The 23,266-nt window shown below is 40.5% G+C and overlaps 1 protein-coding gene across 8 annotated transcripts in view; it reads left to right on the top strand.

Annotated features, from left to right (window-relative positions):
* The window catches only part of ZNF521 (zinc finger protein 521), a 229,421-nt gene that overhangs the window by 180,163 nt on the left and 25,992 nt on the right, over positions 1–23,266 (top strand). For all 8 annotated transcript variants that reach the window (XM_058831748.1, XM_058831746.1, XM_058831742.1 and 5 more), the window contains 2 exons: positions 20,049–20,180; positions 22,867–22,982. In XM_058831748.1, the coding sequence (XP_058687731.1) occupies positions 20,049–20,180; positions 22,867–22,982 (248 nt within the window). The remainder of the gene's footprint in view (positions 1–20,048; positions 20,181–22,866; positions 22,983–23,266) is intronic.

The raw sequence follows: 23,266 nt of genomic DNA, 5'->3' as shown, positions 1-23,266 counted from the left end.
CACTGTTTACCTTATCACTGAAGGGGAAGTTATCATCTCATCCCTTTTGGAAATCATAGCGGGTTGATTCTGTACCTCCAGGTATCGGACTGGCTAGTGATGAAGTGGGCATGTCAGCTGGGGGTTAGGGAAGTCGGACCGGGAGCTGTTGCGCTCTCCGTCTTTCCCTCTGCCTCTCGCTCCTTCTCTGTCAAACCATTCTCTCTCACACTCCCTCTAAGCTAGAATGTTATTTTTTTTCCTTCCCCCTCCCCTCTAAATTTACTTCACAGCAGATTGTCTTGTAGTAAATCACCAAAAACCCAAATAGCACTAAAGCATTCTGATACAACATTAGCATTTGCTTAACAAGCACAAGATAAACATTAAACAAAGAACTGCATTTCTTTATTAGAGGCTGCAAGATACATAATCCATGAGCACAAGAAACATGGGACCCAGTGGATATGCAGATGTGTGTTATTTCATTGGCGCTGGGCGGCCTTGTTAGAAAAGGTTTTCATCTGAAGGCTTGGGGGTGGATAGTTGACTGTCCCTGGTGGGGCTGTAACTAGATACGGAGACTGTTGCAAGCTAGGCTGGGCTCCCTGGTGGATGCGCTGATTGGACAGCCCGAGGAAAACTTGGGAAGCATCAGGAAGTGAACTCAATCACCTTGGGGATGAGAGGGGAGAACCAGATGAAGGCATTTGACTTCTTTTGTAACTCCCACTAAGGACAGATTGCCAGTACGATCCAGCCTCCATAACTGCAAATCAGGCCCTTTCCCCTATGCCGATTTCATTAGAATGGCCAGCATGGTGCAAAGACGAGGGAGAAAAAAAAGGTTAGACACAGTAATTTTACAGGCAGGCGGGTACAAAAAAAATCTGCATAATTAAGCAGTCAAGGCTGCTAATAGGGGAGTTTATATGCTCTGGGACCAGGCAAGGGCAGCACATATGGATATAGCACTGGATATTAAATCTACGGCATGCAGACTTACTTCAGGGCCCTTAGAGAAAAGGCTAATTATAGAGAGAGGAATTGTGTTTACTGGTCTGTCTTGGGCAAAGATGTTGAGAGAAGTGCAACCAAGTTTTGCAGTTAGACATGAACAGTCTGTTAATAGAGATATCAAAAATATGTGCTTGTGGTTGCTTCACATCTAATCAACAGGAAATCACAGATTCCGAGACCCCCTTCTCCCAGTTAAATGAGGAGGGGAAAACACATACATATACATATTCCGGATGCAGGATGTGAATGTGTTCATTATTAAATTGCTGGAATTTAATCTGAACCAAGCTCTTTATCATCAATAAATTATATTTAGCAGTTTACCCTAGTTTAGCTGCTCCTGTTAAAAAATGTCAGTGCTTCTGGGTATAAACTCTAAGTCAGCATTTAAATATAAATGGATAATATGAATGGAAGTTGCAACGGGCAGGACTGAGCAGTTAGAGAAAGGGTATGTTTATGTAACAAGTCCTGACGTGGTGGACATTAACATTTCATAATGCAGATCAAAGGTACGGAGAAGACCCAAGAGCTGTCAGTCAGAGGCCCCTAGCTACTGTCTAGTGTATTCTATGAGATGTCTTCTCCAAATTAGAAAGCATTAGACCTTTCTTTAGATAGATAGATAGATAGATAGATAGATAGATAGATAGATAGATAGATAGATAGATAGATAGATAATTTTTTCATTTTAATACTTTTGAAAGTATTAGCCATTTTCTAGCTCCCTGTCCACAAAGAAGTGTCTCATTCTACTGAAGGAATTTTACTCAAGGCATTATTACGAAACAATGCCTCATATCCATAACTGATAGCAGAGGCCAGTGCCCATGGTGTGTTTTGATTTAGCATTTTGCTGCTTTAGGCTTTTGTCTTTTTAGTTTTTTTACACCTATTCTCTCATGGGTAGCCCCCTTCTAAGGTCCTGGAAAGCAAGAGGGTCAGTCAGAAGTCTGCTGTGAGGGCCTCATTCAGCAGGGTGTCAGAGCTATGTGTGAGATGCTGGGCATCCATTGGGAGCTCAGTGTGATCGTGAGGCATTGTGGAGCATACAGGAAGAAGCCCCTGGTTTGGCTTTCTCTATTGTATTGGTAGAGAAAACTAAACCAGCACTCAGGGAATTTACTGCAGTTTTGTGTGGAATCCAGTACCAGCACCACAATAACACACAATGATAGCACAGAGACGTAGCAGAAAGCAGCCCTGCCCCAAATGCTTGCAAAGACACTCTGAGTACTCACTTTGCAAAGGAAATAACACTTGGCTTGCTTGTTAAATCCCTGCACACTGGCCTGCTGACAGTGACTTCATATCCCAAGTCTTACTGCAGGTGAGCTCAAAGTATGTCAGCCAGGCTGTTTGGAATTTTTTTCCCCCCTGTGCTGTGAAGCGAGGCATGGGGAGGAGTGCTGGGATTACCTGGGATCAACCAGATTGCCCAGGACTGGCTGGGACTTGTAGCAGCTGCCAATAGAGGGACAGTCCTTGGGGCATCAGGGACAGCAAAGGTCTTTTTTCCCCACACCTAACTCAAAGTGATAAGTACCTAAATTATATATATTTAGAATGCTGTTGTTTATGTTTATAATAAGGCCAGAAAGCTCAGAGTATGTATGAAGCCCTGTCTCTTCAAGGTACCACGTTATGCAGCAGTCACATGGCCACAGTACTTGTCTGAGTGTCAGTCCTCCCTGTTTGTTCATGTCACAGAAGGAGAGAGGGCTCAAGGACAACTGCACTTCCAGACTTTATGAGAATGCAGTTGAGTGGAAGACAATAATCTGTACAATGTTCCCAGACAGGAAAAATTATGTTTTGAGATTCAGCCCTTCCTAAACATTACAGAAGAGAATGGAAAAATAAGACGTGGGAGAGACCATGCATGTACATTCTTGGACACAGTCAATCAACTGGTAAACACAAATCTGAGGAACACAACTATTTCTTACTTTCTGGCGCATGCAGGATGGTTTGCTTGTTTTTAATCCTAAGTAACTTGTGTTCATCTCCTTCTGTTTAGCTGGGATGCTCTCCCTCTACTACAGTTACTTTAGCATACAGTATTTACCGTAGTTCCCTGCAACTTAGTTTAGATTTGTAAATTTGACATGGAGACAAATACACATCTGTGCATATGTATGCACACACTCACTTTTTCACAGCTTACACAGCAGTTAAAAGGATTAATGAAAATTCTCTTCCAGCATTTTTTCCATATGGTGGTGAGAAAATCTGCCTTAAAAATATTTGCAGGGTGTCTGTAATGATGGCAGTAAAACATCAGGATTGCCCCTTGTGAAACACATTTTGGGGGCAGTTGTGTTATCAGTTTAGGTGTGAATAAAACAAAATTGTATTTTCATTAAAAAAAAAAAAAAGAAGTTGCAATTGCCAAAAGACAGAATAACTTTTCACTAGTGAGGAGTGAGCAGAACCTGTCAATAGTGATGATCTAATGGCAGTCTCCAGGCTGTGCTGTGTCATCAGCCAGCTGTCAATCCCACCAGCATGTCTCAAAAGCACTAATTGTTGTGATAGTATCAGTGTGAAAGCTGCTAAGAAAAAAACATAGTCCCTCGGTGCTGCTTTGTAAAAGATAGGTTGAGGATCAAAGTTCAGCTTGCCTTGACTGGATTTCATTTTTGTGTGCATAGCTACCTGTTAACACATTACTAAGTACCTAATTGTAGCTGGTTGCAGCTGCAGTTATTTTGCTGGTAAAACACAACAATCAAGCTAACTGCAGTCTCCCACAAAAAAAGTATTTGCCAGCTTCACATAAAATCACTTCTTCTCCTGTGCAGCTCCATTAGGCTTGGATCAGGGGAAAAATGCCTAGTCCTCACTCAGGTTGATAATAGAGACTTGCTCTGGCTATGGTTTCAGGAGTAATCCTGCTTAAGTAGCAGTTCAAGCATCATTTCTATATGCAATTTGAAATGCATATGCATGTATCTTTTATTAATACACATGTATTCATATTGCTGTTTTTACAGCTTCTCTCTCTGCAGTGTAATTCATTCACTGCTTGATTGTTAAGTCCTGTAAAAGACAGAAAGTATTTCTTCTCTTTTGGTTAGGAGCTTCAAAGACAGAAATAATATCTGTGTTAAGATAGGGTCTAATATAACACTGGCATTAGAAGAGATATATAATTATAACTAGCAGACACCTGTCAGTAATATTCTCTCTCAATATTCCTACCCTGTTATTTTTGGCTCCTTTTTGCTCCGTTAATCCACCCATTCCCGTCTCTAAATCCCACTGCTTTTTCCTTCTCATCATCTCAAAGATCTCTCCATTTCTTTCCACCTCTACAGCCAATACTCTTATTAGAAGCCAAATTATATTTCATTTTAACCACACTGTTTTTCCTCAGACTAGACAACTGCAGCCACCAAGCTGGTTTTGGATACTGATTTAATGTGGTTTACTTACATTTATTTGTGTTACTTTTGCTCCTTTATCAAGCATAAGCATCCTGTGATCATTTTCAAAGATTTCTAACCCTGCTTATGCTCCCTTGTTGAGATCCCTTTATCCCTACCTCTGTGCTCTTCTAAAGGCTCACAGCTTTGAACACCTATTTCTAGAGTCAGAGCCAATGTCCCATTATCTTCTGTCACAGGGCTCTTGTGCTTTGAAGAAATGCTGTCAGGACCCCTGCACAGCTCTACCTTGTCCAGTTTTGTGTCCTCTTCAACATCTAAGTTCTGCCATGCTTGCCTGGAGTGACTATTTGTTTCAGAAAAAAGGGCACAAATACGTGTGCCTTATTCAGTATTCCCAGTCGCATTCTTTTCTGGCTGCTTGTCCTCACACAGTGAGGTTCTCTGGGCTAGGGCCACCTGCCTGGAATATAGTGTGAGCTGTGGGGAATGGGTAAAAAGGCCAGGTGACAGTATATTCTGCTGTTCTTCTTATTTCTTTAAATTCAGATGGGTTACAACCAGAGAATCGTTTACTTGCCCACATCTCCTTTGCTCTCTGACTTCTTCAGATGGTCTAGAAAAGTACATTTTTAAGAAGATTCAAGGGACTAGACATTAAGGTTTTTGCAAAGCTTATGCAAGCATCAGGATTAGGGGACTGGTTCTGCAGATTCTCAGGCCATTTTACAAAGCCCTGAGTACAGAGAGAGGCAAAAGAAGAGAGGCTATATTTATCCTGGTAGGCAACACCAGAGACATGAAAACAATTGACCCCTTTGTTTCTATTTCTCCCCACTTTTGCAACCCTGCCAGGCCTAATTTAGCATCTGTACTCACCTTCCCTGAAGGCAATGCCTTTACTTGGCTTGAGACTGTTTTCCCAGAAACCAGTATGTCAGCTGGCATAGGGAGAGATTTCTTGGAGAATGGGTGAGTGGGCTGGGTTCTGTGGTTCCTTAGTTTTTCTGCTGCTCCAGTTGTACCTCAGGAGACCAGCAGCCTGATGAATGCATTGTTCTAAAATGTCAAAAGGACCTCTGGGCACAACGTGTTGCATCCTTCAGCGCCACCCAACTCATGCAAAAGCAAGAGAGGTGCAGCCATAGGGAAAATGTCAAGCTGGTATTGAATAGCTGTGAGCGTCATTGCCACCAGTAAACAGGATCACTTATTTGACCGGGGTAAAACAAATGCTAAAAATACACTGTGTCCATCCAGTTCTCTCATCCAGTATTGCAACCCTGCTGCTGAGACAGGGAGTTTGATCTGCAGTTGTGACCTATCCTGCATCAAAAAAATAAATAAATAATATAAAAAAAAATAAAAATAAAAAAAAATAAATCAGGGAACATACAGTAGATGCATTTTACTGCCAGAGTGGAACTTCACAATTCTACCAGGGGACCTTTTTGTAATGTTTGTAATGTGCTGCTATTGTGCTTTAGCAAAGAGAAATGTCACTGCTGGGCTTTATTTTTAACAGACTTTTTTAAACATCAATTAATGCTAGCAAATGTAATGAAGCAAATTTTCCTTTTTATTTATATTTGGGTGAAAGCAGTCAGAGGGCTTGGGGGAATGACACGTATGGGCAGGGAGCAGAGGGGCAAAAAAGGTGTCGCTTCTGCAGTGCCACCAAAGAGAGGTGGATAATCCTTTTGAAAGGTGTGTAACTGCAGATGGGCACCCAGCTTTCAATGGCAATCACTAGATTTGAGAAATCAAGCTGCTTTTGCACGTATTGTTCATGTGGCATCTTAAAAAACACTCTGCAAAACATGCATCTTACTCAACACACAAGGCTGTGTGCTCCATTGCTGTTCACCTGGCTGAAATCAGTCAGCCCTCCATGTGCACTCTTCTTAATATCAGAGGTAAAATGACCTAAGGAGGGACATTTGTTTCTTGTTGCATGAACCCTATAAGAATTGCATCATCATATTATATTCCTCCATATTTCAATGCTTGAAACCATTGCAGTGTAATTAGCAGTGTTAGCTCTCTGCTGTTTCTCTGACGCAAAGGCAAACACATGTTCAGGATTGTAGGCAAACTCTTCCAACACTGATTTGTTTTGCACTGCTGGGAAGAGATATCACTGGAACTTTGGCCATGCAACATTGCACTTCTTTCATGAAGATCCCTCATGGAATTAGCGGGGATACCTGTTGTTTGGAAGGTGTATTTGACTTACCATGATGTGACAGAGTTTTGATTCAGGCACAGAGGTCACAGAACATGTCATTCAAAGATAATGTACTCTACATGAGGTAATATCTTACCAACAGAGTGAATTAAGGGAGAAGAAACAACTTTAATTTGGACTTTCCCTGCTATTGTCAGTTTTTACTGACACCTTCAGAGTGGTTTATTTTCTGAGAAATGCTGGTAATTTGGTATATCAGCCAACTTTCTGTTTGCTATAAATCAATTTCAAGTTGGTTTTTTTCCTCCTCATACCCAGCTTGTTGCATTTTCATCTTTTTTGGGGCGGATGGAGAGAAAGGGCCTGTCAGTCACATACATAAAATGTTGGAAAGAGAAGGGGGTGGATAGATGGCTCACAAATATGTCTTTCAGTTCAGTTGCCCCACCTCAGTTTCCTTGCTGCTCTGCAGGTATTCCTCGTCAGCTATTATTTCCAGTTCTGATCTTTGGCTTCTGGTGCCCAGCTGAACTGCAGAGGCTGCCCACCTTTTCTGCTGTATAGTTTTCAAGGATTTAACACAGCAATTTTTCTTCTTCTCCGCTGCCATGTCATTTATCAAGTCCAGCAATCAAACAGAAATGAGCATCAACAAAATGTGTTGTTTATTTGTGAAAGTGTCATGGAACCAAAATCTGTATGCTTTGCCTAGAACAATTCATTGTAAAATCTAATAGTGGGGCTCTTGCTGGTCACAGTAATGCAGATCACAGCAAGTGAGTTTGCCCTGGTTTTTTTTTTTTTTACTTCTGAAATGCCCCTGTTTTTCCAAATATGACTAGAGGGATAATATTCCTCCTTGACCTTATTTTCTGTTGTTCAAATCCTGCCTAGTGTTAAATCCCTCTGCTCACCTCCAGGTTTAATACATTTAAAATTTCTTCTTGAGTGAGGTGAAGGAAGCAATTGAAGGGGCTGGGGGATATATTCTATCTGCTTTACATCTTTGCATCTCATATGCTTGTTTTCCCCACATTGTTTGGAGAAAGACTGACAAGTAAGCATAACATGCCGAGTATGTAGAGAAACTTGCTGCCTGTGAGGTTTTTGATGAAGATGCTTTGTTTTAAACAGCATCAGGGTTTCCAAATGATGGCCCTCCAGCTTTAAAAAAAAAAAAAAAGATGAGACAAGTTAAATGCATATCTAGTACCATTCTGTCAAGAAATGCTTTTATTTCTTAATATCATTAAGAGACTGATGATGTAAAAAAAAATCCTGTGGAGCTGCCCTTTATTACAAAAAGTCAGGGTATACAATATTTAAATAGTAGCTTAAATGAATGTGCTCAGGCCTTGGTCAATTATTTCATAAAGTTAAGAAGTTAAAAATTTGCCCACAACAAAAATGTCCACAGCATCTTAATAAGTTTTACAAGCATCTGTACAAGATGGCTGTAGAAACACTTTCAACCATTTTTTTTTTTCATTTTTTGTGGGCTTTAATGACTGAGATTGCTCTGTAAAAGGAATGCCTGTCTTCACTGGCAGTCTTTTTGTCCCTGAGAAAATGTTAAAAAAAAAATCTGTGTCTGCAAGTGTTTTCTGTGTCTCCTTCCATTCTTCTGCTTATTCTTCAACTGTGTCAACAGTATGTGCAGATAAATAAAATATCATCAAGAATGCTGATATCATCTTCCTTTTCCCTTTTCCCTCCTCTAACTTATAATAATGTGGGGCAAAGGTCTACTTAACATAACACAGTTACGATAACTAGTACATTTGTATTTCTGCTATGATGAGAGGTCTGCTGTAGTGAGACTCATCCACTGTTGCTGCTTCTTCTCAGCAGTGTTAATTATTCTTCAGGCTCGTGTAGCGTGTGTATGGAAACACAAAATAAGCAATCAGGGAGTAGGATATTTTTGGTTTTATTTGTTGTGTCAGTGACACTTCCACTCTGACACAAACACACAGCACAACGCTCCTGATCTGTAATGAGGTTATGTCCCAGGACGTGTGTTAAAAGCACTAAATAGTCCCTTGCTTATTCAAAATCCTCATTTATCTGAATTAATTTTGTGTCCCCCATTTCATTTGGGTAAATTAGGTTTCACAGTTTCACAATTTGATCACAAGCCTCACAATGTTCAGTACTTCTTTTTCAACCTGAGCCCCCAAAATGACAGTGCTGCATCAAAATCTCAGTCTTCTTTTAAAAAAAAAATTGAAATACTCACTTTCCTCGTTACAGAGAAACCCTCTGAGGGGAAACTGCCCAGTGCAGACTTCCAGCCGTACACTCAGTTAATCTCATGGTTTTTAACCCATTCTACCCACTCTGCAGCACATGGCTAAAGTAAATTTGGTTTCAGTGACTGCTAGGCACCTTGTGCATGTACACAGAGCACTACGTGTAGGGTTGGACTGGGTCTTCCTCCCTTTCTTCCTGAGTTCTTCTGTTTTTTCCTACCTCTTCTTGTTTAAATGAACTGACCACACAGTGAAAACTCAGTGGGTCTTTTGGAGAATATTTCAGACAGCAAATGCAGTCTTGTCAGTTATTTATTAGAGTATGCCTTAGTAAAAGGCTAATGTCTTACCACTGATAGGTCAGCCACCTATCTCTTGCTGTTACAGGCATGTTTTTCATATCACATTTTAAATTTCCTCAGAGATTTACAAGTATTTTTTGGTTTCTCACTGATGTTAATCACCTCATATTCTTTTAATGTTAGGCTACATTTTTCTCCAGCTCTATAACTTTTATTTGGAGAGGGCTATATACTGACCTGACAACCTATATTTTTATTTTTCTCATAATGGTCCTGTATTTTTTTCCCTAGTTTGATGCTTGATCTTTGTAACCTGCTGTTCTTTTTAATTGCTTATTGTTATTAATGATATAGTGGTAACTTTGTTGGCTTGAGACATTTGGATGTAAAAATACATCTATCATTATTGTCATAGGAGCTGCACTAAATTATCCAAGCTCTGCCTGGAAATGTATGCTCCTTTGCATTTCTTCAGTGTACTTTAAGTGAGGGTTAAATTGAGACTTTGCTATGCCTTTTCACACAGGTTTCTTGCCCTTGTCCTGCTCACCGCTTTTTCTGCTCCATTCTCCTTTTCAGTCTACCTCCTTTTTTGTTTATTGTTGCTACTATAACATAAGGAGAACATCTGTTCTCCTTCCCAATCAATCTTTATCTGTCTGATACATCTCTTTTTAGCCAACTCTATTTCTTCTGCTCTGATGTTTTTCCTCTTTTTCCCTTACTGTTTGAAGTTCAGAACTTTGCCATTCTGTTATATCGAAGTTCATTGGAGGAGGGGCTGTATTCTTAGGCTCCACTCCTCAGTTACATGCATGGTGGGAAGTGGTGTCTTTGCTTCAGTGAGGAATTAGGTTGGATCAAGGGTTGGAATAAATCTGTTAACAGTGGCATTTAGAGTTCGGGAAAATAAAACCAACCCCCAAACATGTAACAGATAGAGAAAAAAATAACTAATTTGCCCTCATTATTCTCTTATCCACAAATGAAGAACTTTCAATATAAAAATTCCAAAAGCTGTTCAGCTCAGTGTGAAGTCTTAGTACCAGCAGAGAAAGTGGGAAGGAGAGTGGACCAGGTTTAGAATGAAGTCTGGTCCTTTTTTGATATGTGGGCCCAAAGCTGCTTGCTTTCTTTACAGCAGAATCAAAGAGAGACATAGGGAAAGCTTAGCTCAAATTAAAATTGAGCTTTCTCAAGTTTTCCTAAATAAAACCGCAAACTAAATCAGATGAGCAATATAAATAATTCTTTATATTAAATTGAGCTTTATCATTTTGATATATTGCTGTACAAGGAGATCTCCCCTAACAGGCAAAGCAGTTTGCTCACGTGAAAATAATCTAATTAAATGCCCAGTTATCAGCATAGACCTGAGGGCCTTCACAACCTGAACCTCTTCCTCCTCCCTGTTTTTTCTAAGGGCTGGGGATGAGGAAATGGAGGTTAGGGAGAAATAAAGCAGAAAGTTTATACACAACTAAATGAGTTGAAGAGCTGGATCAAAATCACAGCAATTGCTGCTCATTCCCAAGTGTCTCTCACCTATGTAAAAAGATGCCAAATAATATTTGACTGATATAATAGTATTAAGATTTGGAAAACAAAATATCAATGCCATCTGATGTATTAGGAAATATGAAAAAGACTGTTATTTATTCATGCTCTTGAGTCAAATATCCAATATAACAGGAAAGCCCTATCCTATCCTACTTTTTTTCCATTTTTCTTTTTTCTTCCCTATCTTTTAAGAATAAGCAGGCAATTCTCTGTAGATAAACAGCTTTTCAGCATTTAGAGACTTTATCTTCCAGACATCTAATAGCTTCATACCAAAAGAAAGAAGGCAACTCTGACCCTTTTTGTATACTCAGAACAAAAGAAATACCTGATGAGACTTGTGTACGAAACATAATTTCTACTGCTGGTCCACTGTAGTGTATAATTAATATTGACACTTTGATTGTCTCCATGTGAGATGTTTTCCCAGTACCACTAAATTTAGAACAGTTTGTATTTAGTTTATGCAATGTGAAATATCCTCCTCTACCTTAAAAATTTGTGTTTTCTTTGTGCAAAACTTAAAAGTAGATATACCTGTACTTTGACCAGATGAGTGGGCATTACTAGTAGGCATGTAACAACAAATAACAGAGAAAGCTGGTTCTCCAACCAGAAAGCAAGAACAAGAAGACAAAACTGTAGCCTACACAGTGAATAAAATTACTGAATTTGAAATAATAATAAAAAAAAATAAATAAAATAGCAAGAAGTTTTTACTTATATTTTTACTGTGCTTAGTTCTTCTGAATACAAATGTGACACTTTTATTATTTTTCTCCCTACAGTTTGATTAAATCATTAATATCTACTTAGCTCAGGCAACCTCTGAGCCATTCAAATTGCAATTTGACTTCAGTAAAGAAGATTTGGTACAAAAGTCTTTCTGGAAATAGGCTCTTAGCTCACAGAAGAGAACAGAGAAAAACTCAATTCCAACCTTAATTCCAATACTGCATTCATAATGGCTAACAAATGAAGCAGGGTCTGATTCTTACACCACTGTAATTTAGTAAGAGAGTCTTCATTCTCTGTTTGGGATGCAGCTTTGGGGTACAGTTTCTTTATCTGTAAAATTCAGATGGTAATCTGTATTTCACTGTGTGGTGAGAGGATGGAGGGCTTAACCTTGCACTAAGCAGAGTTTAGTCCCACAGAAAGCCTAGGCAGGAGTCTAGAAGGATGGGAGGCCTGCTCTACTGAACTAGCTTTGCCAGCATTTGAAGGATCAGTCACCAAGTTTTTAATCAGTGCTCTCTAAGTAGTATTTGAAAAGGTAAATGTTGAGCTGGATCATCTGTCTACAAATGTCTCATACCACTCAGCTTATTGCTACTGGTTTAAATTTCTTTTTATATCCCATGGTAAAATTGTTTCCAAAATAAGCTCCATCACATGGGATTTTTTTGCAATGATGGAGTGTAACCTTGTAATGTGTGTAGCTATGTGATGCAATACAGACTTTTATTCTGAACGAATTTTAATACCTTTTTCTGGTGCAGTTACAGATACAGAGTAGCAAATTATGCATGTCCCATCAGTTGGGACTAACTCTGTTGCAGAATTCCTGAACTCTCTTCTGGTAGCCAGTTGCCCAGAAAATGCTGTTTGATGGAGAGGGACCTTGCTGTATTTAAATTATTCTTACTTGAGCTGAATACATGACACTGATTAAGAAATAGACACTGCCCGTTTCCCTTATTTTATTTTCATACAGCCTCACTGAAGCCAGACAATTTGTGGTTTTAATAGAACATACAAGGCACATGTGGTAAGAAGAGTTCACTTACAAGCAGCCAAAGTGAGTGCAACCAAGCAAAAAAGTGAACAGTTGGTGAAGTGAAATGCATCCCTTGCTTCAGACAAAAATACAGTGGAATGAAAGATGCAGTAGACTGGCTTTCCCTTAAGCAGATCTAATTTCAAAATCTGTCCCTGGAGAGATGAACTTTTGCTTTAATTGAGGAGGTGGATCCCAGCTCTTTGTCACTCCATCAATCAGCACCCTTTACTGTAGCTTTAGTAGTACACTGCAGAAGGCTGTAGGATTTATTTCCTGCTTGTTGAATAAAGCTTCCCAGCCAGTGCTGCTGGGAGTCTGCATGGCCTGGCCTGAGCAGCACAGTGCAGGTCCCATCTTCTTCCTGCTGCTGAAGGCCAGTATCCTTCAAGGCAGTGTCATAGCCTGGTCCCTACCTTCCCCTTGAGAGGCTACAGTTGTCGGTGACTCAAGAGTTTAGGATTGTTGCTAGGATCTTGTCTACCACCTTTCCTTGGCATGGGCAAAGTCTTGCTAAAGATCATTCTGAACTGCAAAAAAAAGCAAGGGGAAAGACATTGCTTGAGGTGCAGCCTGATGTTTTGAGTTTCTTCAAAAAGTTATGGTTAAGGATAAACACAGACCAGCATGCAGGCATCTACATGAGCAGTAGTATGTGGCACAAGAGGGAAGGTGTGCAGGACAACTGTGCCTAGAGACTGAGTGAGGAAGGAGAGTATATCCTTCCCCTGCCCTCCTGCTTCCTAATACGTGGTGACTTGCTCTGGACAGTCCAGGAAAAACACACAGGTGTACTTCTTTCCATCCAATCCTCCATCCTGTCCCACCAGGACTGAATCATTAGTTAGGACTTGAACAAAAACTGTTTTTCTATGACAGGTTGTTCTCATGGCTGTAAATTCCAGCTGCATTATTCTTCTTGCTGCAAATTCCAGCTGTATGCTTTGCCTTTACTGTCTCCTTTACTGTCTCCTTTGCCTTTACTTGTCTCCTCTCCCATGCTTTTCATGTCAGCCACCAAAATTGACACTGGTGGATCATGTTTCTCATTTGAGAATATGAGATAATGTTTGAGGAATTGAAAATTATGAACAGGGTGTTGGAGAGAGGGTGCTGGAACAGGTACTATTCCATTTCAGCTTCCAGTCTTGGAAGAGCTGTTATTTGCTCTTTAGCATGTGAAGGCACATGTCATGATCATATTTGCCACAGTAGACCCTAAGACCAAATTTTGAGCAGGAATGAGGTTGCCTGAAGTGGCACAGGGTGGCTGATGGTTGAATAGGTGTGTAACGAGTAGAACTTAAAAGATGCAGGTAGCTCAGCGCTATAAGCTAGGAAGAATGGATGCTTGTACACTCTGGAAATTACAGTGTTGTGTGGTGTTTTTTGTCCTTCCCCTGTTTTCTGTGTGAGATGTTGTAGCCGAGGGGTTAGCTGTCATCCATGGCATTGCTTCCTTACTCCTCAGATCTCTGGCTTATAAATGTGTGCTGCAGAATTAGCTCAGGGAAGAGTGAAAGCAATGTGAAGAAGGAGAAATTGGTTTAGGGGCATGGTTTGCTTGGTAAAAAAATTACAAAGAAAACACATTGAATATGGGAGCTGCGCATGTTTTAGACCTAAAAAAAATAAATACAGGGCCTGCAGGCCACTTCATTCCTGTGTTGTGTGTGGAGGGCAGAGTTTACGTGACTCCTTAGCAGTTGCTTTTGAGCATGGGCCCAGCCTTGTGCTGATTTACCAGGAGGACATTATCATCCTAGGACCTTTGCCTATAGATTTATTCAGAGTAGAAGGCACAAGGACCCTTCTGGACAATCTCGAGGGCGAATAGCAGAAAGTTACTTATAAACTGTTACAAACTGGTGCTGGGTGATGGCTGTAGTGTTGATCAGACAATATAAAAGGGCCCCCAGTGGTTACCGACTTAACAGCTGCATGTAAGTCAGGCAGTGAACATTTGCTTGTAGCTGCTCTAGTTTTGTTTTTATTGAAGAGCAAGAAGCATAAACATGGGACGCACAGTCTAGAGGCTGCTTAAAGGGTTCCACTTGTTTAAAGTGTATATTGAAATGTCAGGGCATTCCATGAAATGAACAAGTTGTGCCTTGAGTTGGTAACACAAATTGGGCCAGGTCATCCACAGCACTGGCTCCAGGGAAGGTGCAAGTGGGAGCATCCAGCCTCTGTACAAGTTGCTCAGTAACTCTGCAGTACATGGGTAGGCAACACAAAGAGGATCCCCAAATATGAGTATATGCTCAGCACGAAGGCTGATTATATTTGCTTTTATAGCTGATTGTCAAGTTAGTTGCTGAGGTAATGGGCTGCACCTCAATTAAAATCTACCTGCCTGCATTGAAACATTTAATATTTGTGTAAATATTAAACATTTATATGAATATTAAATGCATTTATTTGGAATTGATTCATGTTTACATTTTCCCACTCTCTGAATAAAGATTACAAATGGAAAGCAATTTACTTATGCAGAAATTCTGCATGCATCAAACTCATTTGTCTACGAGCAGTGGGTAAACCATTCCCATCCATCTTGCGAGGTCTTAACCATGTCCAAGCTCATATCCCAACCACGTAGGGACAACAGTAAGCACCAGTTCTCTGCTGCACAGTGCGTACTTTGTTCTTGCCTTCCTCATGGCGTTGTTGGGCTCATAATGTGAAGGACGTGCTGACTTGTTTTACGATGTACCACACCAGGGAATGCAGTGCATAGTTTTCTGTTAGATTTGTAAAAGTGCAGGCTTTATATTAAAGGTTCATTTCTTTTTCATCCTTCAGCTAACTCATTTGCACTGTAATGTACTTTGCTATTCCTCCTCCTGATACTTGCTGCTTTTACACCTATTTTGCAAGCCATATTTTTAGTCTAATCCATACAGCAGTTGTCTAAAATTCCATAGCATTGCTTATTTCTTACCTATAACTCTTAATAAAAAATAGGGCTGTGCCAACCTATTATATCTTTAATAGAATATTCTAATGGTTATTAAATCAATTGACTCTGAATCTCACTTTAATAAATGAGTCAGACAGTATTTTCCAATTACTGTCAGCCGCCACCTTTCCAAAGAGCAGATTATTTTGATTGAATTTTTAAAGCTGCTCAGCACTTTTTTTTAATTTTTTTTTTTTTTTACTTTTTTTTCCTGCCTGAGTAAGAGCAAAGAGCAGCAGCTCTGTTCTGCAGGGAAGGAGAGCCCTTTGGACTGTATCTGACACTCCATTCCATTTCAGATTTATCCCAAATGGAAACTGAAAATGTGACATTTCACTGGCCCTTTATTTATTAATGATATTATATTTTGCACTTCCATAGCACCCTATCAAATTGTTTGCAAAATATGGAGAGCTAGGACAGGGGCCACTGTGTACACAGAGCCTTTTGCATCCCCTTTCCACATCTGGCACCTTTGCAAGATTTGCCACATCCTGGCTCTTTCATGCCAGTGGGAGATAAAAGGCTGGCCATGCCTTTAAACTGTCTATGGAGAACAGAGAACAGGGACAAAGCCTTGTTCTCTCATCCTTCCACAGTGCTGTGTGATCCAGGCAAGTTGTGTGTCAAGAAATATAATCTTAAACCTTTTCAAAGGGAGATGGCAGCAATTCTGGGTCTTCTGAGTATGGTAGATAGTCTTGGACTCTTCTCCAGCATCACTGTCTTGGTTGCATTAAAAGTCTTAAGGGATAGTAATTAGGTCAGCCTGTTAAAGTAGAAATTAAAAATTAGCACCTCCTCTTTAAAGATGGGTAGTCTGAGAAACACAGTCCACACTGTCATGCCCAAGGTGATAGGAGTATGTCAGCATTGGAGTTTGGAATGGAAGCCAGAACTCCTGACTCTTCTGCCAATTCTGTACCCTTAGCTGTCTTCCTGTAATTTAAATCATGGCTGGTCTCACATTCTTGAATTAAAGGTCTGGAATCTTGCCCTTTGTTCCAAGGATGTAACAAAGCTGGTGATGTGCACAAAATGGGTGAAAACAGTGGGACTTAGGAAAAATATTATTCTGTTAGTTATACAAATGTAGTCTTATTTTAAATATGGTCTTTAGAACTTGGAGACTAAAAACATTTTATTTTTAAGAGAAAGCTTAGATTCTGCACAAATTGGTGTCTCTTGCCTGGGGAAGTTTTTTATCTGCCCCAGGCGAGTGGGTGAGGGGATTTTTCAAACCCTGTTTATAAGCCTTCAGGAAAATCATATTTGCAACATAGAATAATCAAAGTGATTTTGATGTTTGTGACCAGGAGATCACCTCAGATCTGAGTAATATGGGAAATACAATAAGGGTCACACTTAATGGGGTTCAGTTCTTCATGAACAAGTACAATTTCTGTGTAATTAAAATTAGTTTTGCTTCGGCATCAGGAGTGCATGCCTTTCTTCCTACTTTTTTCTTCATCAACTAAGGTAATGGAAAGACAAAAAAAAAAGCCTTCTCTGTTTTCTGTAGCATCATATAAAAATATTTCTTTCTCGGAAATCTTTCTTCCTTGGAATATTTGAAGAACTCCCATTCTGTGTTCCTGTGCTCAAGAATGATTAGCATGGTCCATTTACACTTTGCCAACAGTAACTCTGTGATTTGAGAATTCTCATTGATTATCTTCACCTTGTCTTGTGGAAGATCCTGAGATGGAACTCCCTTTTACCTAATTGCTTTGACTGTGTGTCAGCACAAGCAGGTTGATAGACAAACTTCACCTTACAGGCTTCCTATCTTGTAACTGCCCATTGTGGGGAACTTTCACCCCCTCCAGAACTATCTGTTCAGTAATGACCATGGCAAAGATTTTTATATAGGAGAAATATCGTGTGTCAGTCTGTACAGCCCTCATAACTAATTAGCAAGTTCAGGAAAGAAGAGGCATTTATGCAAGATTTGTTGAGCCTTCCTCCTCTTTTCAGGATGCTGTTCTGCAGCTTTGCCCGCAGCTGTGGGTTGCTGCCTGTTGGAAGAACACAGCTTACAACCTGCCTTGGAGGATGTGTCTGTGTCTCTTAGATCTACAGACTGAAGTATGCCAGGTCCTTTTCCTTATGCTCCTCATGGTGGTGCTTGTCCTCTCTCAGCAGTAGCAAAGGCAGAACACACTGGAAGGGTTTGTTAGTGATGGTGCAAAATGCCAAATCCCAGGCGACTCTTGATAATCCACTAAAATTTTCACTGCTAATGAAGTAGTTAGCATATATTTGATAAATAGTTTTTAATTTTTTTATGAAGAGTTACAAAAGGTGTCACCTACAAGATGAGAAAGTGTCACCCACCCTTAAGCTTCCCCTGGGAGTCTTTTGCAAAGGATTTTATCAGACATTGTGCCTGACTGACAGTGTATAATGGCTGGGTGGGACATGTACCTCAGCAGCCTGTGCTCTGTTGCCACCATATTCAAGTCTCTCCAGAGAGGCCATGGTGTCAAAACAGCTGAGATTGACCTAAGCCTCCTTGATCTAAGTGTTGACAACTGTCCTCAGTGGATCCAGCTATAAATCGGTGCCTGGTCAGGCAGGCTGGGAGTCAAGTTCTTCTGCCTTATGTAGGTAACAGAGACAGGCACTTCAGCAGCAACAGTCTGTGGGTAGAGGATTGCCAGGACCACCAACATTTTTCAGCTGACACTCAGAGCAGGCCTTCTATTTCACACCCTCTAAAAGCTCTGCAGCGTGTAGAGGTATGTGATGATGCAGAGCGACACAGAGTCCCCAGGCAGGTGCAAAGGAGAGCCACTTTATTGCAAAACCCAGGCCTTTTTAAGCAATTAGCTGGTTATCAGTTTACATGGTTTTAAGGCACAACAAGCCCAAGTCAACCAACCACCACACACCACAATGTGGATATGGGGCAGTCACATCTCTCAGGTCTCTCATGCCTCTCTACCCCTATTCCAGCTGAGTCACTCTCCCATAAATAGCATGTCTGAGCCATGATTTTACAAGGGTAACAAGGCCCTTATTTTATAAGGCTTTACCTATTTGCAACAGAGGCAGTCAGAAACTTTCATGAAGGATTGGGTAGAAAAGGAAAGGAAATTTGCAGTTTGCTGTGTCTGCATGGGAGTGATGCCATTTTTGTGTAAATCTTTGTCTTTGTTGGGTTTCATCTATCCCTTTCCATTGTGAAGAGCTCTGACACCTCATAGAAACCACACAATGGTAATTTTCAGTAGCCCTATCTGCAGAATGGTCACCACCACCTGGCTTAGCTCACACTGTTTAATTCCCCACTTTGGCTAAAGATGCCATGACTTACACAAAGGCTAAATTTAGCTTTTGGACTAACGAGAAGTGAAAGCTGGGAATTACCAATGACATGTTTTTCAATTCTTATAAGTCACTAAGGGTCATTTGGGGCAGGAATGTGCCCCCACTCAGCTGTGGGATGCAACCCATTGTCTGTGCTCTCACCACCCTTCACGAGTGCCCATCACCGGAGTCACTGACCGTCCCTGCAGGCAGCGCTGTGTCCAGCGGGAGGTTGGCAGCCTGGATTTGGGTGTTCAGCATGGGCAGGGCGCTCTCCTAAATCGCTCCTTCCCAACTGGGAAATGGCAGGGAGCTGTGCCAGTCACCAAGCACTCCATTCCCACTTGTTTTTTAATAAGCAGATACAGTATTTACCTGCGAGATCAATGCTACTCCTGTAGCACACCGGTGACATACAGAAGGACCTTTTCTAAGCGGCGCTGTGGGAATTGAGGCCTCTGCAGCAGGGCTGGAAGCCACTTCTTACCTAGCAACTGTTTCTAAGTAGGACAGCCGCTGACTGCCCTCATGGCGGAGTGGATGAATCCTGCAGCACCCTCAGGAAGGGAACCTGGTGCCAGGCACCAGCCGGCCTTGGAGGACAATGGGAGGAAGCAGAGGAACAAGCAGAGGGGAGCGGGAAGGGTTTTAAAGCTACAGGACGGGAAAGCTGCGTCAGAAGGCACATGGGGACTTTTCTGGGCTGTTCAGAGGAGAAATGCAAATAAAGAGGGGAAAAAATCCAGGATTGTCAGAAAAGGAGGTTTGAAATCCTGCAGCTTGCAAAAGATTTCATGTATACCCACAGGACTGGGAACGTGGAGTAGGAGTGATGTGAGGGTATAAACTACCCACCCTTCTCACACTGGTTACAAGAAACTCCACCTCAGCCAGAGTGCCAAAAACGGCATTCACAGTTCTTACCCGTGGTAGACAGGATGATGTGTGATCAGCATTAAACTCCTCACGCGCTGTTTTGCAAATGTGCTTGGTCGTGACTGGGTGGCTCTGGTAAGAAACGATGTTTCAGGTCATAGTCATCGTTTCCTACTGAAGGCTAATGCTCTGCATTCCTGCTTAGTGCTAATTGTAAGTGGAAAATCTGTGCTCTTAATGCCCAGTCAGGCTTTGGATATTCTGAAACATTCTGGGTAAGAGAAAACTTCAGCAATCGTAGGTGCTGAGGGGAATCCAGTTTCCTGAGCTTAGGAAAACAAAAAGCTGCTGCCGTTCACAGATTGTGTTGGACTTTCTCTTTGTAAGGTTTGTGGTGAATTTCAATTTTCCTTTGATTTCTCCTGCAGATGAAGGACTGAACCATGAATGCAAGCTCTGCAATCAGACATTCGACTCTCCTGCCAAACTTCAGTGCCACCTGATAGAGCACAGCTTTGAAGGCATGGGGGGCACCTTCAAATGTCCGGTGTGCTTTACAGGTAGGAGCCCATCACTGCTTGTCCCAGTCATGTCCTTAGCTTGACTTTGCAGAACTCCCTGAAAAAATGTGTCATGTGCTCACTTTAGGTCAGTTTTAAGAGGGAACATTACATTTTGTTCATTAGTAATATTGATTAGAAATCGTTTACAAAGCTGAGCTCCTTGGGAGGTCAGTCATCCATCTGTAAGAAGTGCATTTCAAGCTCTTCTATCGGAAGTTTGAGTTTTTTATAATTACAGAAGTGATAGTCTGTTACCTTCCACGGTATCATGTTCATTATTTCCACGTTTCAAACTTGCCAAGGTTAAAACTGTCCATAATTTTGTGCTTTAAAGCTACAGATGCTTCATCTAAACCAATAAAACTCAGAGCAGAATTTGGCCCCAGTTCTCAGGCATAGTCTGTACAGCAGCATTCTCCTCTGATGGGGTAAGAAAGCCCACATGCCTGTGTTTGTTGGCTTGTGGTGAGAAGAAACACCCTTGTAATATGCTTTAGAAAGCAAACCATGCTGTCTTGCCACAAGTCAAGCTCTGCTCTCCCCTGACAGAAGTCCAAGTGTGGAATAATCCTCCCCAAGTCAGTGGTGTTATTCAGTAGTAAAACCCAAGTGAGAAAATAACTTGACCCAGTAGGGCTAAGCACTGCAGTGTTTGGGCCATAATGAAGAACAGAAAAACGCTGTTGTTGGAAATGAAAACACATTAAAAGGATGCCTACTGAGTTGTTGTGAGTTTTTTAAGGACTTCCTAATAGAACATTTCATAAAATGATAACCTAAAACATGAGTGTTAATATGTAGCTTGCATTCCCAATTTTGCTTTAAAAGATGAAAATCAAAGATAATCACAAACATGACAAAACACACTTTGGGTATTCACACATCAATGGCATGCTAATTCTGGAAGCCATTCAAGGTTTCTGCTTTCCATTAATGGAAGTGAAGGGTTTTCATTGATAAGCAAATAGACCCTTTAATACCTTCATTTTGCTTCTCTTTGTTTGGCAGCTCCATGCCCAGTGAAACCTAAGTGAGTGCTACCCAGGAAAATTAAATTTGAATTTTTCATCTTTCAGATACAGTGGCTGGTGATGATTATTACCTCACTGTGTTCAGGTTTCACACATTTCTGTGGGTTATAAAATTTAAAAAATACATTGTTCCTCTTCACTGCACAGCTTGTCTGAGCATTGTAGTACCACCAAAACAGTTTGTTTGTAAAGTGTCTGTGTTCAACAATTATTTCAGTTAGGCATTTCTTCAAGTTCTAGTTTTGCTACTGATTCTACTAATTTTTTTCCTTGTTTTCATTTATATATTATGGTGCAATCTTTTTTTGGTGTAACATCATGGACCTTCAGTTTCCAAGTTTGGGGTGTTGTAAATACAGCATTAAAAACTTGCGTATGTAGAGAGTACCCACTGAGGGTTCTCCATGTGACCAAGATCCCTGATAAAACTAATCCTTCCATTTCTGAGCCAGTAGCCTTGTAAAATGTGTTAAAGAGTACGGAGATAAGTCGATTCCAGTCTGTGTGAAACACTTTTTGCTGATGGGGTAAATAGACAGTGAACATTAATCACAAACAATGCTGCTTTATTAGCAATATGCCATTAAATTACTTCAGCACATCTTGCTAGAATATTAAAAAGAAGTAAAAATCACCAATATAAGTTTTATATGGAAAATGGAATCTGATCCTTTTTTTTTTTTTCCAGGGTAATGAGAAATGTGATTAAAATGTATGACTCAGAAGAACAATATTCTGATGTTTTTTGTTGCCTTGCAATTACAATAATTTTAATGATTAGGAGTGGAGTCAAAGTCAAATGCCAGCATCTTTAATAAATCCTTTCCCTGCCTATACAGATTAATATTGTAGATGCAAACTTTTTTAGGTCACAGTGCACCAGGCATCCATCAGAAGTCAGTGCTGCCAACCCAAACACTGCCTCTGGCATATACAATTTAATTATTAATAGTATGTCTCCTAGGTAAACTGTTACACAGTCTTAGGGCCTTGTTTTGTAGTCATTAAAATTGAACATGTTTATATTATTGAAACCCTTGCATTCAGTGTGTAGGCAGAGTTGATCTTAAAGTATCCAAAGAGAATTTACCTGCAGTTCTGTTTCGCATTTATAGACATTGCCCCAATATAGCTGTGGGATATAATTTTTAACATTAACACATTTAAATACAGAGCTGTTTGTTAGCTTTAACTTTAGGCACACAGAGTAAACAGGACTTTGGCATCTGTGCTTTTCAAACCTGTTGGTTGCTAGGAAATAAGTTTTGTGTGTCTGTTCAATCAAAGTGCAGTAAGCATGAAGAAATAATTCTGAACAGGAAATGGCATTTTCAGATACTTTATACATGAAATCTTCATTGGATGTCCTGACAGGGTCTTTTTTTTTTTTTTTTCTTGGTCAGTTGTTGCGTTTTTTTCCCTTACACTAGGGATTTGTTTCAATTCATTTATTTATTTATTTATTTATCACACTTTGTAGATAAATGACATTCATTGGTATGCATTATAGCAACAGTGTAAGGTGAAATCCGAATGCACTTGTCTAATTTTACATCCTGGAATTACTCAATGTTACTGGGAAACTGTTTATAAAAAACTCTTCACTTCTGATTCTAAATAATGAAAAGCTTGTTCTTTGTCTAATATTTCAGTGTTTGTCCAAGCAAACAAGTTGCAGCAACATATTTTCTCAGCCCATGGACAAGAGGACAAGATCTATGACTGCACACAGTGTCCACAGAAGTTCTTCTTCCAAACAGAGCTGCAGGTACCACACTTGTTACCTGGGGGTTATGATAGCATTGTGTATTTGATACCTGACTTCAAAGCTGTACTTGCCATGACCTCCTCTGATACTTGCTTATCATCAGGATGGGAATTAGAGAAGGTCAAGAGAAATTGCAGGTGATTCAACCCATGCTGCTTCAAAAAGGTGCTGGCAGAAAGCCACCTGGTACAGAGCTGAATTTCAGGATTCTCGCACTGTAGGTTGTTGCAGCTCAAGGTATTCTCTAGGAGAGAGAAATGGGCATCCTATTTTTCTTCTTGATA

Source organism: Poecile atricapillus, chromosome 2 (assembly GCF_030490865.1).
Source record: "Poecile atricapillus isolate bPoeAtr1 chromosome 2, bPoeAtr1.hap1, whole genome shotgun sequence".
Lineage (NCBI taxonomy): Eukaryota > Metazoa > Chordata > Aves > Passeriformes > Paridae > Poecile > Poecile atricapillus.
The sequence above is the reverse complement of the archived record's forward strand: the minus strand, read 5'-3'. Positions and strand labels throughout refer to the sequence as shown.